The sequence below is a fragment of the Eschrichtius robustus genome, chromosome 1 (assembly GCF_028021215.1).
Source record: "Eschrichtius robustus isolate mEscRob2 chromosome 1, mEscRob2.pri, whole genome shotgun sequence".
In the NCBI taxonomy this organism is placed as follows: Eukaryota; Metazoa; Chordata; class Mammalia; order Artiodactyla; family Eschrichtiidae; genus Eschrichtius; species Eschrichtius robustus.
In genome coordinates, this window is record NC_090824.1 from 190,692,819 (window position 1) to 190,709,399 (window position 16,581).

The 16,581-nt window shown below is 41.7% G+C and overlaps 1 protein-coding gene across 1 annotated transcript in view; it reads left to right on the top strand.

The window, feature by feature from the left end:
• GAD2 (glutamate decarboxylase 2) overlaps positions 1-16,581 on the top strand; it is a 65,430-nt gene that overhangs the window by 24,631 nt on the left and 24,218 nt on the right. Inside the window, exons 8-9 of the mRNA XM_068538782.1 lie at positions 278-357; positions 15,359-15,413. Of these exons, the coding sequence (XP_068394883.1) occupies positions 278-357; positions 15,359-15,413 (135 nt within the window). The remainder of the gene's footprint in view (positions 1-277; positions 358-15,358; positions 15,414-16,581) is intronic.

The window sequence follows — 16,581 nt, forward strand, 5'->3', positions numbered from 1 at the left end:
GGAATGGGGAGTTGTTGTTTAATGGATACAGAGTTTCGGTTTTGCAAGATGATCAAGAGTTAAAGAGGTAGATGGTAGTGATGGTCGCACAACAACACAACATTCTGTGTTATGTGAATTTCACCACAATTGAAAAAAAAGGTTAAGTGAAGGATGCCATCTTCTCTCAGTAATCCAGGCTTTGGAGAGACAGATTGATAAGAAAAGAATAGCCAAGGGAATGGATCTTGACTTTGTATGGGACAAATTATTGATACAAATGTACTTTCTTTTACAGAGCCATTTTTCTCTCAAGAAGGGAGCTGCAGCCTTGGGCATTGGAACAGACAGTGTGATTCTGATTAAATGTGATGAAAGGTGAGCATGAATCTGCAACCCTTGTTGGTTAGCAGTTTACAAATTCTACACATACATCTTAAAAGGACTAAAGTCCGAAAACAGGCAATGACTGTAGAACAGCAAACCTGCCTCCATCCCAGCTGCTGGCCTTTGCTGTTTCCTTTTCACTCTTGCTTGGAGTCCTGGGACATCGTTCCTCCATGCCACTAACGCATTCACAGCCTTTGACTGAATCAGAACCTTTGTTACATCAATCAAAATATTCTGCACCAAGAAGACGCAGAAGGACATTGGTCACCTGGGCACTTAAGCAACAACCAGCAGGTTGAGAACTGATTTATGGAGGTGTCATCATTCCAGGCACCATAGATTGTGTGAACTTGATGGAGTGGTTACAGGAGGGGGGACAGTTTAGGGAGCAAGAGGTAAATAATGCCCCCAGCAACTCGTCAGCTCGGTGCCTGAGCCAAAGAGCTCTCTTAGGAAAAATCCGTCTTAATTGGCACCCAAACTTTGTAGGTACTCTGGAAAAAGGTGGAGGGGAGGTTAAAATATTAATATAAGAAAATACATGTAGTCTTTAAAGGATGGAGTAAGAAATTCCGCTAAATTAAAAGGATGCCACTCATTTCACCATTTATTTATTCATGTATATTTACTAGACAGACATTTATGACTGCTCCCCATGTCACCAGGCTCTAGAATAGCATAAGGTGTAATCCCAGTTCCCTGACTGTGTACGGCCTAAGTGGGGAGATGTAGCAACGTCGGAAGGATGGCAGGCTCACCTGAGGTGGAGCAGGGGAGAGGAAGTGCTGTAATTGACAGGAATTATTGACCGACCGGTGAGTGTGCAGGTTGAGAGGTGAGTCGAGGCGGAACGCCAGGCTTCGGGCTCACCAGCTAAGCCCTCTCGGTGCTATTCTCTGACGCAGGGAGCCCCGCCGAAGTGAACAGTTTAGATTCGGAGACGCTGAGTGTGAAGAGCTTATGAGATGCGACGTCCAGTGAGGGTGTCAGGTAGGCAACTGGGAATAGCAGCCTGGATGCCAGAAGGTGTGCGGTGGGAGCCATGCAGAGTGGCCTGGGAAAGAGCTCAGGAGCACCCCCATTTCGGGGACAGGCAGAGTCAGAGGAGCCTGCAGTGGAGACTGAGAAGGAACAGCCAGGGTTGTTGGAGAAGAGTCAGGACCCGGGGCCATGAGGGCCATGAGCGTGTTTCTAGAAGGAGTGGTTGACAGCAGCAAATGCCACCAGTAGATGAAACGAGGGTCAACAGCTGCCCCTCAGCTTTCCTGATAAGGAGGTAGCTGGTGAGTTTGGCAGGAGCAGTTTCAGTAGAGGCGTGAGGGTGGAAGGCAGTTTGCAGTGGATCGAAGAGTGAGAGGAGAGGAAACGGAGAACAAAGGCAGACGTGTCTAGAGGTGGAGCCGCGAAGGGAAGGTGGTAGGGCAGAAGCTGGACGGAGAAGATGTTGAGTCCAGGATGGTTTTGGTTTGGTTGTTTTAAGGAAGGGAACTCAAGGTGTATTTAGCTGTGCAGTGAAGGGTCTGCTAGAGATGAAATGTGAATTTTATGAAAAAAAAAAAGGGATAAAATAGCCGAGGTTTCATTTCCTTTGTGAGTTCCTTTTCCTTTTGGCTAAAATTATGTAGGATTTTCCTCTCAAGAGCTCACAAGAAGTCTGAAACCATCTTACATTATAAAATGGGAAGGAGACAGAGGGGGAAACAGGAGTGGTGATGGAAGGGCAGGGGCGAGGTTTAGGGAGGGCTGGCGGGGAGCGGAGGGGGCAGGGCTCTGGGCTCTTGCTGCGCTGACCAGCTGCTAATGGATTGCAGTCGGGAAGCCCTCAGAGTTGGAAGGGTTCTTGGACATTTACTCATCCAGCTTCTTTTTTTTTAGCTTTGTATTTTTGTGAATAATTTCAAACAAAGAAAAATTACAAGGATAGTAACAAGAACTCTCATACACCCTCACCCAAATTTACCAATCGTTAACATTCTGACATATTTGCTTGATCACTCTTTCTCTCCATGTATGCAATTTAATATTACATGTTGAATGTAATGAATATTGCATGCATAAATTATTTGTATATTATAGATATAATTTTTTCGGAACCATTTGAGAATTCCTTGCAGACATGCCCTTTTTACCCCTTAATACTTTGATGCGTATTTTTTGATAACAAGGAGATTCACTTACATAATCGCAGTTCAGTTATCAAAATCAGGAAATTTGACATTGACACAAGACTATTATTTAATCTATACACCCTATTCAAATTTCATCAATTGTCCCAATACTATCCTTTGGAGCTATTTTTTTTCCCTGTCCAGGATCACAGATCACACTTAGTTGTCATGCCTTTTTATTCCCCTTTAATCTGGAACATGTCCTCATCCTTCCTTTGTTTTTCATGACATTGATATTTTGAAGAGTGTAAACCATTTATTTTGGAGAATATTTCTTAATTTGGCTTTGTCTGACATTTCCTCATGGTTAGATTCAGGCGATGCATTTTGGCAGGAATTCCAGGGAGGCAATGCCTGTCTTTCTCAAGTGCATCTGATCAGGAGTAATGTCCGCTTGCCTATTGGTTAAGGTGGTGTCTGCCAGATCTCTCCACTGTAAAATGACTATTCTCTACTTTGCAGTTAATAAATAACTGTAGGGGATGCTTTAAGACTATATAAATATTATGTTCCTCCTAAAAATTCATTTAGTAGTTTAGCATTCATTGATGATTCTTGCCTGAATTATAATTATGATGGTTGCAAAATCGTGATTTTCTAACTCCATCATTCCTTCTAAGTTTACTAGTTCCTTTCATTCTACTGTAAGGAAGAACTTTCCTTTCCCTTTTTCTCTCTCTCTCCATCTCTCTTTCTCTGTCTCTGTCTGTCTGTCAGTCTATCTGTATGTCTCTGTTATTTATGATCAGTATGGACTTACAGGTACTTTTAGAAATTAATTCTCTCTAGCATTCTCTTCCATTCTCTTCGATTTCTCCATCACTTGCTCCTTCAGGGTTCCCTTTAACTTACCTAAATTACTAGTAAATTGCTGTTAAACCTTACAGAAAATAAGTCTGAGCAAGATACGTGATGCCTGGTTGGCACACGACTAGAAGAGTCACCAGCCTTCCTAGCTCCCTTGTAACACAAGAATTCTGTTAGCTATTTTGATTAACACTTTTATACCACAAAAATTAACTACTTATGCTTTTGTATACATTTTTAGTTCTTTCAACTTATCACTTAGCTTTGTCAATTATAGTTACATTTCCCTGCTCTTGTGAAGTACCACACTTTATCACACAATTGATGTAAACAATTGAAAGTATAAGTAATCTGGGGTCATTATACTCTTTTATTAAATTAGCTGAGTTGTGGCCAGTGCCTGGAGGCAGTAGGGAAGCTAATTAACTTTCTGGTCCTCAGGGAGCTACTGAGGGCACTGTAATAAGATAGACTTCACCCTGAATCAGTTATTATTGCTCAGGGCTGTGGGGAGCCCCCTGAGTGTCATATCTCCTATGGGTTTGGATGCAGAGAATTCAGAGATGCTAGCAGTGTCTGTGCTTCATCACGTCCTATATCAGGAAGGATTCTAAAATAATAATAGCTGACACATATGGAGTGTTTATTATACGCCAGGCACAGTCCTAAGCACTTTACACAGTTGCTCTAATTAATTTGTTTATTAGAGACACAGAAGTATGTTCCCTCACGTTTCCCTGGTGCTGACATAGCTTGTGAAGAGTTTCTATATACACAATAGTCTTAAACAGTATGACATGGTCTCCTTTCTCCATTTGACTCATGGTCTTGGCAAGGTGTGACAGGTCCAAGGTCACATAGCTGGGAAGTGAAGAATCAGGTGCTGGACTCAGAAGAGAACTCCAAGTGTTCAACGATTAAGCATGGTCCCTTCTTTTTTTGTGTTTTCCAATTTTTTTAAGTTGTGGTAAAATACACATAAAATTTACCCTCTTAACCGTTTTTAAGTGAACAGGTCAGCAATGGGAACTACGCTCACATTGTTGTGCTACCATCACCGCTTTCTATCTCCAAAACTCTTTTCATCTTGCCAAACTGAAAGTCTGTACCCATTAAAAACTCTCCACTCTCCTTCCCCCCAGCTCCTGGCAACTGCCATTCTACTTTCTGTGTCTATGAATTTGACTGCTTTCAGTACCTCACTCCTTTTTGCCTTTTTGTGATTAACTTGTTTCACTTAACACAATGAATGCCTCAAGGTTCATCATGTTGTAGCAAATGTCAGAATTTCCTTATTTTTCATGGCTGATTCCTCTGTTGAAGGACACTTTAGGTTGTTTCCTAATCTTGTCCATTGTGAATAACGCTGGAATTAACATGGGAGTACAGATATCTCTTTGAAATATTGATTTCATTTCCTTTGGATAATTACCAAGGAGTGGGATTCATAGATCACATTGTATTTCTACTTTTAATTTTTGAGGAACTTCCAACTATACTGTTTCCGTTGTGGCTGTATCAATTTACATTCCCCCCAAGAGTGTACAAAGGTTTCCTTTTCTCTACAAAGGTACCAACATTTGTTTATTCCTGTCTTTTTGACAATAGCCATCCTAACAAACTGTTACGATGTAACTAATAGTAACATGTAACTGTATGTGTTAGCATACATTATTTGTTTTTCTCTTTCTGACTTACTTCACTCTCTATGACAGACTCTAGGTCTATCCACCTCCCTACAAATAGCTCAATTTCGTTTCTTTTTATGGCTGAGTAATATTCCATTGAATATATGTGCCACGTCTTCTTTATCCATTCATCTGTCGATGGACACTTAGGTTGCTTCCATGTCCTCGCTATTGTAAATAGAGCTGCAATGAACATTGTGGTACATGACTCTTTTTTCTTTTCTTTTTTTTTTTTACTATTTTAACCATTTTTTTAACATCTTTATTGGAGTATAATTGCTTTACAATGGTGCGTTAGTTTCTGCTTTATAACAAAGTGAATCAGCTATACATATACATATAACCCCATATCCCCTCCTTCTTGCATCTCCCTCCCACCCTCCCTATCCCACCCCTCTAGGTGGAAACAAAGCACCGAGCTGATCTCCCTGTGCTATGTGGCTGCTTCCCACTAGCTATCTATTTTACATTTGGTAGTATTTATAAATCCATGCCACTCTCTCACTTCGTCCCAGCTTACCCTTCCCCCTCCCCGTGTCCTCAAGTCCATTCTCTACATCTGCGTCTTTATTCCTGTCCTGCCCCTAGGTTCTTCAGAACCATTTTTTTTTTTTGATTCCATATATATGTGTTAGCATATGGTATTTGTTTTTCTCTTTCTGACTTACTTCACTCTGTATGACAGACTCTAGGTCCATCCACCTCACTACAGATAACTCAATTTCGTTTCTTTTTATGGCGAGTAATATTCCATTGTATATATGTGCTACATCTTCTTTATCCATTCATCTGTCGATGGACACTTAGGTTGCTTCCATGTCCTAGCTAGTAAATAGTGCTGCAATGAACATTGTGATATGTTCTCTATTTTACTCTTTTTGAATTATGGTTTTCTCAGGGTATATGCCCAGTAGTGGGGTTGCTGGGTCATATGGTAGTTCTATTTTTAGTTTTTTAAGGAACCTCCGTACTGTTCTCCATAGTGGCTGTATCAATTTACATTCCCACCAACAGTGCAAGAGGGTTCCCTTTTCCCCACGCCCTCTCCAGCATTTATGGTTTGTAGATTTTTTGATGATGGCCATTCTGACCATGTGAGGTGACAGGTGATACCTCATTGTAGTTTCGATTTGCATTTCTCTAATGATTAGTGATGTTGAGCATCCTTTCATGTGTTTGTTGACAATCTGTATATCTTCTTTGGAGAAATGTCTATTTAGGTCTTCTGCCCATTTTTGGATTGGGTTGTTTGTTTCTTCGATATTGTGCTACATGAGCTGCTTGTATATTTTGGAGATTAATCCTTTGTCAGTTGCTTCATTTGCAAATATTTTCTCCCATTCTGAGGATAGTCTTTTCATCTTGTTTATGGTTTCCTTTGCTGTGCAAAAGCTTTTAAGTTTCATTAGGTCCCATTTGTTTATTTTTGTTTCTATTTCCATTTCTCTAGGAGGTGGGTCAAAAAGGATCTTGCTGTGATTTATGTCATAGAGTGTTCTGCCTATATTTTCCTCTAAGAGTTTTATAGTGTCTGAACTTACATTTAGGTCTTTAATCCATTTTGAGTTTATTTTTGTGTATGGTGTTAGGGAATGTTCTAATTTCATTCTTTTACATGTAGCTGTCCAGTTTTCCCATCACCACTTATTGAAGAGGCCGTCTTTTCTCCATTGTATATCCTTGCCTCCTTTATCAAAGATAAGGTGACCATAGGTGCGTGGGTTTATCTCTGGGCTTTCTATCCTGTTCCATTGATCTATATGTCTGTTTTTGGGCCAGTACCGTATTGTCTTGATTACTTTAGCTTTGTAGTATAGTCTGAAGTCAGGGAGCCTAATTCCTCCAGCTCTGTTTTTCTTTCTCAAGATTGCTTTGGCTATTCGGGGTCTTTCGTGTTTCCATACAAATTGTGAAATTTTTTGTTCTAGTTCTGTGAAAAATGCCAGTGGTAGTTTGATAGGAATTGCACTGAATCTGTAGATTGCTTTGGGTAGTAGAGTCATTTTCACAATATTGATTCTTCCAGTCCAGGAACATGGTATATCTCTCCATCTGTTTGCATCATCTTTAATTTCTTTCATCAGTGTCTTATAGTTTTCTGCATACAGATCTTTTGTCTCCTTAGGAAGATTTATTCCTAGGTATTTTATTCTTTTTGTTGCAGTGGTAAATGGGAGTGTTTCCTTAATTTCTCTTTCAGATTTTTCAACATTAGTGTATAGGAATGCAAGAGATCTCTGTGCATTAATTTTGTATCCTGCTACTTTACCAAATTCATTGATTAGCTCTAGTAGTTTTCTGGTGGCATCTTTAGGATTCTCTATGTATAGTATCATGTCATCTGCAAACTGACAGTTTTACTTCTTCTTTTCCGATTTGGATTCCTTTTATTTCTTTTTCTTCTCTGAATGCTGTGGCTAAAGCTTCCAAAACTGTGTTGAATAATAGTCGTGAGAGTGGGCAACCTGGCAGTGGCGGGCTGCACAGGCTCCCGGGAGGGGAGGTGTGGATAGTGACCTGTGCTTGCACACAGGCTTCTTGGTGGCTGCAGCAGCAGCCTTAGCATTTCATGCCCGTCTCTGGTGTCCACGCTGATAGCTGCGGCTCGTGCCCATCTCTGGAGCTCATTTAGGCGGTGCTCTGAATCCCCTCTCCTTGCACACCCTGAAACAATGGTCTCTTGCCTCTTAGGCAGGTCCAGACTTTTTCCTGGACTCCCCCCTGGCTAGCTGTGGCACACTAGCCCCTTCAGGCTGTGTTCACGCAGCCAAGCCCAGTCCTCTCGGTGGGATCTGACCTCCGAAGCCTGAGCCTCAGCTCCCAGCCCCTGCCCGCCCCGGCGGGTGAGCAGACAAGCCTCTCGGGCTGGTGAGTGCTGGTCAGCACCGATCCTCTGTGCGGGAATCTCTCCGCTTTGCCCTCTGCACCCCTGTTGCTGCGCTCTCCTCCGTGGCTCCAAAGCTTCCCCACCCCCACTCACCCCCCTGTCTCCACCAGTGAAGGGGCTTCCTAGTGTGTGGAAACTTTTCCTCCTTCACAGCTCCCTCCCTGAGGGGCAGGTCCCGTCCCTATTCCTTTTTCTCTGTTTTCCTTTTTTCTTTTGCCCTACCCAGGTACATGGGGAGTTTCTTGCCTTTTGGGAAGTCTGAGGTCTTCTGCCAGCATTCAGTAGGTGTTCTGTATGAGTTGTTCCACAGGTAGATGCATTTTTGATGTATCTGTGGGGAGGAAGGTGATCTCCACGTCTTACTCCTCTGCCATCTTGAAGGTCCCCCTCGTCTTCTCCATTCTTAGCACATGTTAATATTCCTCTCTTCAATTTTTTTTCATCCATTTGTACCTTAGAATTATTTTTCCAGGTTCCCATTTCTTTAAAACTCATAAGGCTCTACATAGAATTATTTTGTAATATTAAAATACCTTTATAACCTTCTTTCTCATTTCAAATGTTACATTTTCTCTCTTTTTCATTAGACTAATCAGATATTTGTATATTCATTGATCTTTTCAATGTATGAGCTTTTGAATTTATTAATTTGGTCTACTTTATAAAGTTTCTAAATCACTGAAAAATCTTTTCTCATCCTTTCTGCCTACATTGTTTGTTGTTATTTTCCTAGCTTCCTGAATGAAATATGTTTAGTTATTTTTAATTCCCTGTTACTTAATTTTAAAAGCATGTCAGGCTAAACATTTTCCTCTGAGAATGATTTAGGGTGCTTCTCATATTTTTATATGTCCTATTCCCATGTCATTAATTTTTAATGTTCTGTAAGTGCAGTTTTGATTTCCTCTTTGACTCGAAAGTTATTTAGAATAGCCAAGCATGGTTTCTTACATGGTAAATTGAACTTGTTTTTTTTTTTTTTGGCCACGCCACAAGGTACATGGGATCTTAGTTCCCTGACCAGGGATCGAACCCGCGCCCCCTGCATTGGAAGCGCGGAGTCTTAACCACTGGACCGCCAGGGAAGTCTTTTGAACTTCTTATCATGATCCTTTTCTTCTCTGTACCAACATGTCCAGGGAAGAGGAATGGCAGTTTGGGGAGGAGGTGGGGTGATGAGAGATCGCCAGCATCCCTTCCTGCCCACACACTTTCCCTCGTCATCTACTTCCCGCTCAGCCCCAGTGTTAATTCCTAGTGGCAGCGATAAGGTTTCATATTTTCATATGAAAATAACTCTTTACTACATCATGGTTGGAGTCCTCAGTTGCCCATCACTATAGGGGGTAAGTGTAAGTCAGTGCTTTTGGAAAATGTAAATTTTTCTTTTGTATAGTTGATTAACTATGATGTGATAGTTTCAGGTGTACAGCAAAGTGATTCAGTTATACATATACATGTATCTATTCTTTTTCAAATTCTTTTAATTACTAGAATTAGACACAACAATCACCAAAAATATCCTGTTCCCATATCCTGACCGTAATGCCAAGGGGTCCCATTGTGCATATTGGAAGACAAATCTTAAAGGAGAAAACTACAGTTCATTATTATAGTTCAAGTTCTTTTCCCGAATCAAACTCTATTTTAAAGCGACCAAGGAAGTTCACTGTTTATAATTATGGTAAAATTTTTTTTGCAAAAGGCTTGGTTTTGTAATGCCAGTACTTCCTGAATGATCTGTTTTGACTACTATTTATCATTTTATCTTACGAGCCCTTCCTAGGTTAAGTTATCACATGGGTAGCAGCCGTGTGGACACACATGGAGCTCTTTTCCCCAAGGTAGTCCCCGAGAATGTTTTACCCTATAATTCCTGCAACATTTTTTTTCCAAGTCAATCCACGCAAATTGTCAAGTCACCACGCGGTCCAGGCAATTTGAAAATTCACTTCAGTCCATGATTTCCCCTTGCTTAATCTACATTACAATCAATGTTAAAGAAATAGTCTTGCTAAAGCACTGACTAGTTAAAAAACAAAAACAAAAAACTAGCAGTTTTCTGTTACTCCTGTAGCCTTTGGGGGCTGCATAGAACAATATCATCTGAGGATGATAGAGTGATAAGTTTTAGCGGGAGGGTCTATGTTTTTCTTATTTTACTACTCAGTACTAACAGCAATAAGAACTGGGATCAAGGAACTACTCAGTCCAGGGGGCTTCCAGAAAACCACAGTGGAAATATTACCTACATCATTACAATTCTAGGACTCAACCTGAAAGGTTTCTTGTTAAGTCAGGGTAGTAGGCATTTTTTTATAAACCCCATAAATGCTTCGGAAGACATTTATTGTGCAGCACTGAGAACCCCGAGATCTGATGTCAGAATACAGCTCTAAGTTTGAAATCTGCCCCTAGTAACTGTGTGGCACCCTGCAAGTCACCCAATGCTAGTACTACTAGTAATAACAACGAGACTAACATGTATTGACTGGTTACTATATGCTAGGCAGAGTTTTATACTTAGTGCTTTGCCGTGTTTGATATTTACTGTATCATTCAATCCTCATGTAAACCTTGTGAGGGAGGTACTAGTAATATCAATTTATAAATGAGTAAACAGAGGAGCTGAATTCTTCAAATACACACAAGTAGCATAGGGTCTGGAGCGGAAACCTGGTTACTATCTCCACATTCCAAGCTTTTAGCCACATCCGTCTGCTTCGATGAGCCTTAGTTTCCTTATCTGCAGAGTAAGGACAGTAAAAATTCTCTTGCGGGGTTGGCATGAGTGGCAAAGATCAGGAGTAAGGCATAGTGCAGGGACTGCTTCTAAAACTGGTAATTCGTTATCACTGCCGGGGCTGCTGCTATTAACAGTGGTTGTAACGTTAGTCAATTTCTAACGCGAAGGATCACGTGTCCTTTCTTTGCACACAAATCTCTGTGAACAGAGCCCAGCTCTACGCACTTAGGAAAGGTTGGTAGAATTATTATAGTTCAGCAGGGCCAAGGAGCAGGATGACCAAAGGCTCAGGCACCCGATTTGTGACCATTTGGATGCCTGCCCAGAGATCTACATTCCCCAGTAATGTGCTTCTTTTGGTAAGATCGTTTTTCCCATCAGAGCCACGGGAAGACAGCCATGCATCTGGGTCCAAAGTCCGCACACGGGGTAATCTGTGCCCTTTGCTTCTTTCCACAAAGAGAAGGTTCTTCCAGCTGGCAGCTCTAGCTGGCAGTGTGGGATTTTGCCCAGGCAACTTCATGAAGTTATCTGACCCTAGAGCATCACATGAATCTTTTTAAATTTCCTTTTTTTTAAATTTATGGAGGTAGCATTGGTTTATCATATTTATAAAAGTTTCACGTGTACAATGTAAGGTTCTGACTTCCGTATACGTGACAGCGAGAGCATCATGTGAATTTTTAAAGACTATCAAAAGATCAAGAATCTCAGTGCCGAACAGCCACACCCGAAACAGCAGTCTGGTTCAACAGTCCTCACTTTAATGGCAGTCCTTTCTTAAACACTAACAGCTAACAGAGAGCATCGCAAAGCATCAGTCACAGCTTAATTGGGCACTTAAAGGCTGCATGGGTAAGCATAAGAGATATGCATTTTTGCTATGGAAATACCTCTAGACCAGACATATGTGATGCAACAGCTGTCATCCAAAGCTGCCCTGCACCAAGACATGCTTGTCTGGAAAAGCCAGGACTGCCAGACAGCTTCTAATCTTCAGAGCAGCCTGCTGGGTGTCACCCCGCTCTCTCTCCCTCCACAACACGTGGGCAGGCGGGGATGCACAATGCCACTTCTGGACCTCCTTCTGTTCGCTGCCCTACAGCCGTGATGGCTCAAAACCCTGGGTCCTGTGGAAAGTGCTTGGCTAGTCTGTTACACAATTATTGAAATACCTACCAGGCTAAAACTTCCATTTCTAAAGCAGTGTTTCTCAACACGTGGACCTAGGTCTGCCTGTGTCACCATCTCCTTGTTAGAAACACAGATTGCTATGCGTGTTTCTCTATTTACTTGTCACTGTTTGTCTCCCTTGTTAGCGTGTAAGCCCTGGAGAGTAAAAGCTGGCCTGTTTACCCTGGTGCCCCATACCCCTAACAGTGTTTGGCACATAATGAAGCCTCAATAAATTAATTTGTAGAATGAATTGATTCCTGGGCCCTATACCTGACCTCCTGAATCAAAATCCCTAAGAACAGGGCCAAGGAATATACATTTTAAAGACATACACAGATGACTTTTATGCATGCTAAATTTTACAAACCATTGTTCTAAAGTAATTCATCCAATTCTAACTGGAGAGGTGAAAAGTTTTGTCTCCAGGGTCCCCCATACTAGCGGTCTGGTCAGTCTCTAAGGTAAAGTGAACATATTAATATAATCCTAGGGTGAAACTTTTTCCTTCTACTCACATACCTCCAACAGATGTCGATCTGCCACCCACAGTGTGCCAGGCTCTGGGTTCCTAAGTGGACAAAACAAATACGGGCTTGGACAGCCAAATGCCTGGCAAAGTCTGGAGCCTACCTGTTAAGAGCACATCCAGAGCTTTCCACTCTGTGAGAAGCGAACACTTGGACTTGATTATTTGACACGGCTGTCCCTTCTCCCTGCCCTGATACGGAAATGGGGCAGAGTGTATGTTCATTACTGCTTTCCCGGCAGGTTTGAATGACACCTCCGATCCATGAAAGCCAGATGTTATCTCAAAGGATTTATCTTACCTTAAAAGACAATAACCTTTCTAAAGACGTTTCCTATATGTTTGGCCCTTTGAGTTTGTTCTGGAAGCTCGGCATTTTCTTTCTAGGTAAAGCCAGCCTTTACCTGATCCTGGGCTGTCACACAGGTGACTCTCTCGTCCTGTTTCCTCATTTGAAAAATGAGACAATTAGACTAGAAAGAGGTCTAGAGCCCCTCGCAATTCTGATGTCCCCTAATGTGTGACTTCTCCATGAGGTCTTACTGCCTGGGCTTCACAAAGTATCCAGATGTGATTAGTGAGCAAATAGCGATTGTCAGGCCAGTCTCCCCAAAACTCTCCAAGGCAGAGAAGGTTAGTTGTGGTAGACTAGGTAACATTTGGGACTTGCAAACAATTTCTGAGAATTCTCTCTCTCAGTTTTTATGTTTGCCTACAAAAATACTACGGCAATTTTAATGCACTTAAAACTTGTTGTAAAAGGTAAATATAAGACCTGAATGTCCTCTGAAATTTGAACTTTTTGTTTCTATCACGGTGGAGCAAGGTGTCTTAGCACAGCCAGATAGATCTAGGAGAGGCTGAAAAATCACAGCTTTGAGGGACGCTCCCAAGCCAAGCTGTGAAGTATAGGGAGACACGTAGGGCATGAAAGGACCTCCAGAGCCCTTTCCCCGACCGCCCCCCCTCCAAAGCTTGCCCTTCCATTCCCGTTGTCCCTCCTTCAGAGGCCCATCTCACAGAAGTTCCCCAAAGGTGGGCTGCTCTGAATTAGAGTCATACCCTCAGCACCAAATTTAATGCCCTTTGTTCCATTGCAGCCCAACTGACTAATCACTGGTGATGTGTCCATTGCCATTGCCAGGTAATTGCATTTTAACTGCCTTTCTTTGGAAAACAGCCTCACAAAACTCAGTGGTTCTCCATGCTTTCAGACCCAATGTCTGCTTTATATGCCAACTATTATGTAATACCTTCTTTGTTAGCCTGAAATGAAAATTGTAGAAAATATAACTTACCTACTCACTGTGCCCAAATTATTTGTATTAAAAGGAGCAAGGTTAGGGGCTTCCCTGGTGGTGCAGTGGTTGAGAGTCTGCCTGCCAATGCAGGGGACACGGGTTCAAGCCCTCGCCCGGGAAGATCCCACATGCTGCGGAGCAACTAAACCCGTGCGCCACAACTACTGAGCCTGCGCTCTAGAGCCCGCAAGCCACAACTACTGAGCCCACGTGCCACAGCTACTGAAGCCTGCACACCTAGAGCCTGTGCTCCGCAACAAGAAAAGCCACAAAAATGAGAAACCCGCGCACCGCAACGAAGAGTAGCCCCTGCTCGCCGCAACTAGAGAAAGCCTGTGAGCAGCAACGAAGACCCAATGCGGCCAAAAATAAATAAATAAATTTTTTAAAATAAGGAGGAAGGTTAGAGAAGTAGTTTATAATAAGACAACATATTTCAATAGGTAAAGCTTAAGCAAGACCACACTAGAAGCTCTAATGGAGTAGCCCAAATGCTTGCTCTGTGTCTAAATCTATATCTACCTAAAATCACAAGGACCACCACAAATGACTATGGAGCTAGTGACACATTCCAAAACCTCACTTACTGTCCCCTAAATGCCAGTAGCCTCCCCAACCATTTATTGTGACAAACGCCTCCCCATCATTTATTTTTCCAAATTGTCTTTTACAAACCTAGATCAATGGCCCAGATGTGAAAAGTTTAGCCAGTTTAGCAATGTCAAGAGAGCTATTTTGGTTTAAAGAATAGTTCACAGCCTCCAGTAACATGCTGCTACTCTGTCCTTTGCCTGGTTTTTTTCCCCAAAATCTTGGGGTAGGAATGTCATAACGCATAATGGCAATCTCAACAATGAAAGCTAACATTTATGGAATACTTCCCATATGCCAAGCACTTTAAAAAATTTTTTTGCATTTATTAACTCATTTAATCCTCATAACTCCATAAGTAATATTATTATCACTATGTTCCAGGGCTCATAATAATACGCACAGGGAAATTCAGTAACTTGACTAAGATCACACATCTAGACACATTCTAACTTCTTGTAGAAATCAACTCCTTTGATTATTATAATAGCGAGGTTTTATAGTAAACAAAGTACTATCTGGGTTTCTATTTTAGGAAAGAAACATTTCAGAGATGAAAGGATGTTTCTTTCTCCATTGCCTGTCTGCCTGTTTGACATTTGGGTCCATGAGTTCTTGGCCTGCTTTGTGCTTTTAGCCCTTGGAATGTAATTAGGTAGCTTTTGACAATATTTTCATCCAAATGATTCAGAGCGGATTTTCTCTTCTTGGTGTCTCATCTCTATGTGCAATGGCAGGTCCATTCATTGGAAGATTTGGAATGCAAATCTTTTTCTGAACTCTGCTTTCAGTGCCAAAAGTCTTGCTCCAAAGCAGGTTTGTTTTAATCAAATTAAGAAATGACCTAAAAAGCAGGCTCTGTGCAGAGTGGACAGACATGCGGACAGTGAGGTCGGGCCTCTCCTAAACGTGTCAGAAATTACAGTCCAGCATCATTCAGGGAGGAAATGCCTTTCTTTCTGGAAACAACCAAGCAGTTGTTCTAACTGGTCATTATTATCATTGATTTAAGGTTGGACTTCTACCCTCCTGCGGCTCCTTGTAAAGGCAACAAAGGAAATTATTCAAAGCAAACTTGATATACTTATTTTCCTTTCAGGGGGAAAATGATCCCATCTGATCTTGAAAGAAGGATCCTTGAAGCCAAACAAAAAGTAAGTTTTTGAAGGGAGATTTATCCAGCCCATAACAAGCTGACGGTATGTATTTCTGTTTCCATCCAGTAGAGAACACATTTTTGTTTTATTTTTAAAAGAGAATATGGAATTTTGCATTGTCATTACTTATTTCTCTGAGTGATAGGCTCTGCTTTGAAAAAGTCTAAGTTACTGAATAAATACCGTACACAGTGATACTGTAACAGTTTCCAAAGGATTTTTCTTCCCATGTGATGAAGATTGGCATTAAACAGACACATTGGAAAGACTGTATTCACAAGCGGGAAATCCCAGGAAGCTAATTTAGCATATGGGAGTTACTGTGTGTGGTTATTTGAAAAGGGCCAATATTTCCTGCCTAGACACATGCTGATGTGTTGGTGCTTCAAACACCTTATTTTTCAGGAAACAATTCAGTACTTTTTTTTTAGAAGTGACAATTTCTGAAGACCTGCTAAAAATTCCTACAAAGCTCTAGGAAGTCATTTACATCCCTGGATGGCTCACAGGCCAGAGCTTTTAGTAGATCTAATCTACAGTTCCTAGTTCAACGATATAACACACGAATTGTACTATTAGGATCTCAGGAATAATTATTAATTTTCATGCCCTTTTCCCCCCTACAAAGTGGCAGCCGCATCCTTTCCCCTTGTTCTGGTACTGGAACTACTTCTAGTAACATAAACCTTTGCTGCCACCTAAAGACTGACTCTGTAACATCAGGTTCCATCATGAATTTGAGGCATTCTTCGGCCATCTTTCAGCAGAGGCCTATTATTTCTATCAATTTTCGTTTAGCCACGGCCAGACAGACTGAGCCAACTTAGACAGATAAAAGTCACGGCTTACTGTTTAGCCCCAAGTGAATCCTCTCCTCTAAGGCTCCAAATAGGAATAATGGGCTGGTCAGAGTTCCTTCCCTTTGTCCTCTTGACTGCTCACTCTGGAAGATTTATTACGTTCAGAGACCCTGTTATGAAAAAGGAAGATTAGAAAAGTAAGCGGGGGTGGGGTAGGGAAGGGCAGAAAGTCTCCCTGGAATATATCAGTGGTTTGTGGGCACCACTAAGCTTACTCACCTCTGAGTCCAATGTAGCCTTTTCTGAGAACCAGAATGTCTGTTCTCATAAAGCAACTGGCAGGGCCAACAGAATGGCCTGGAGAA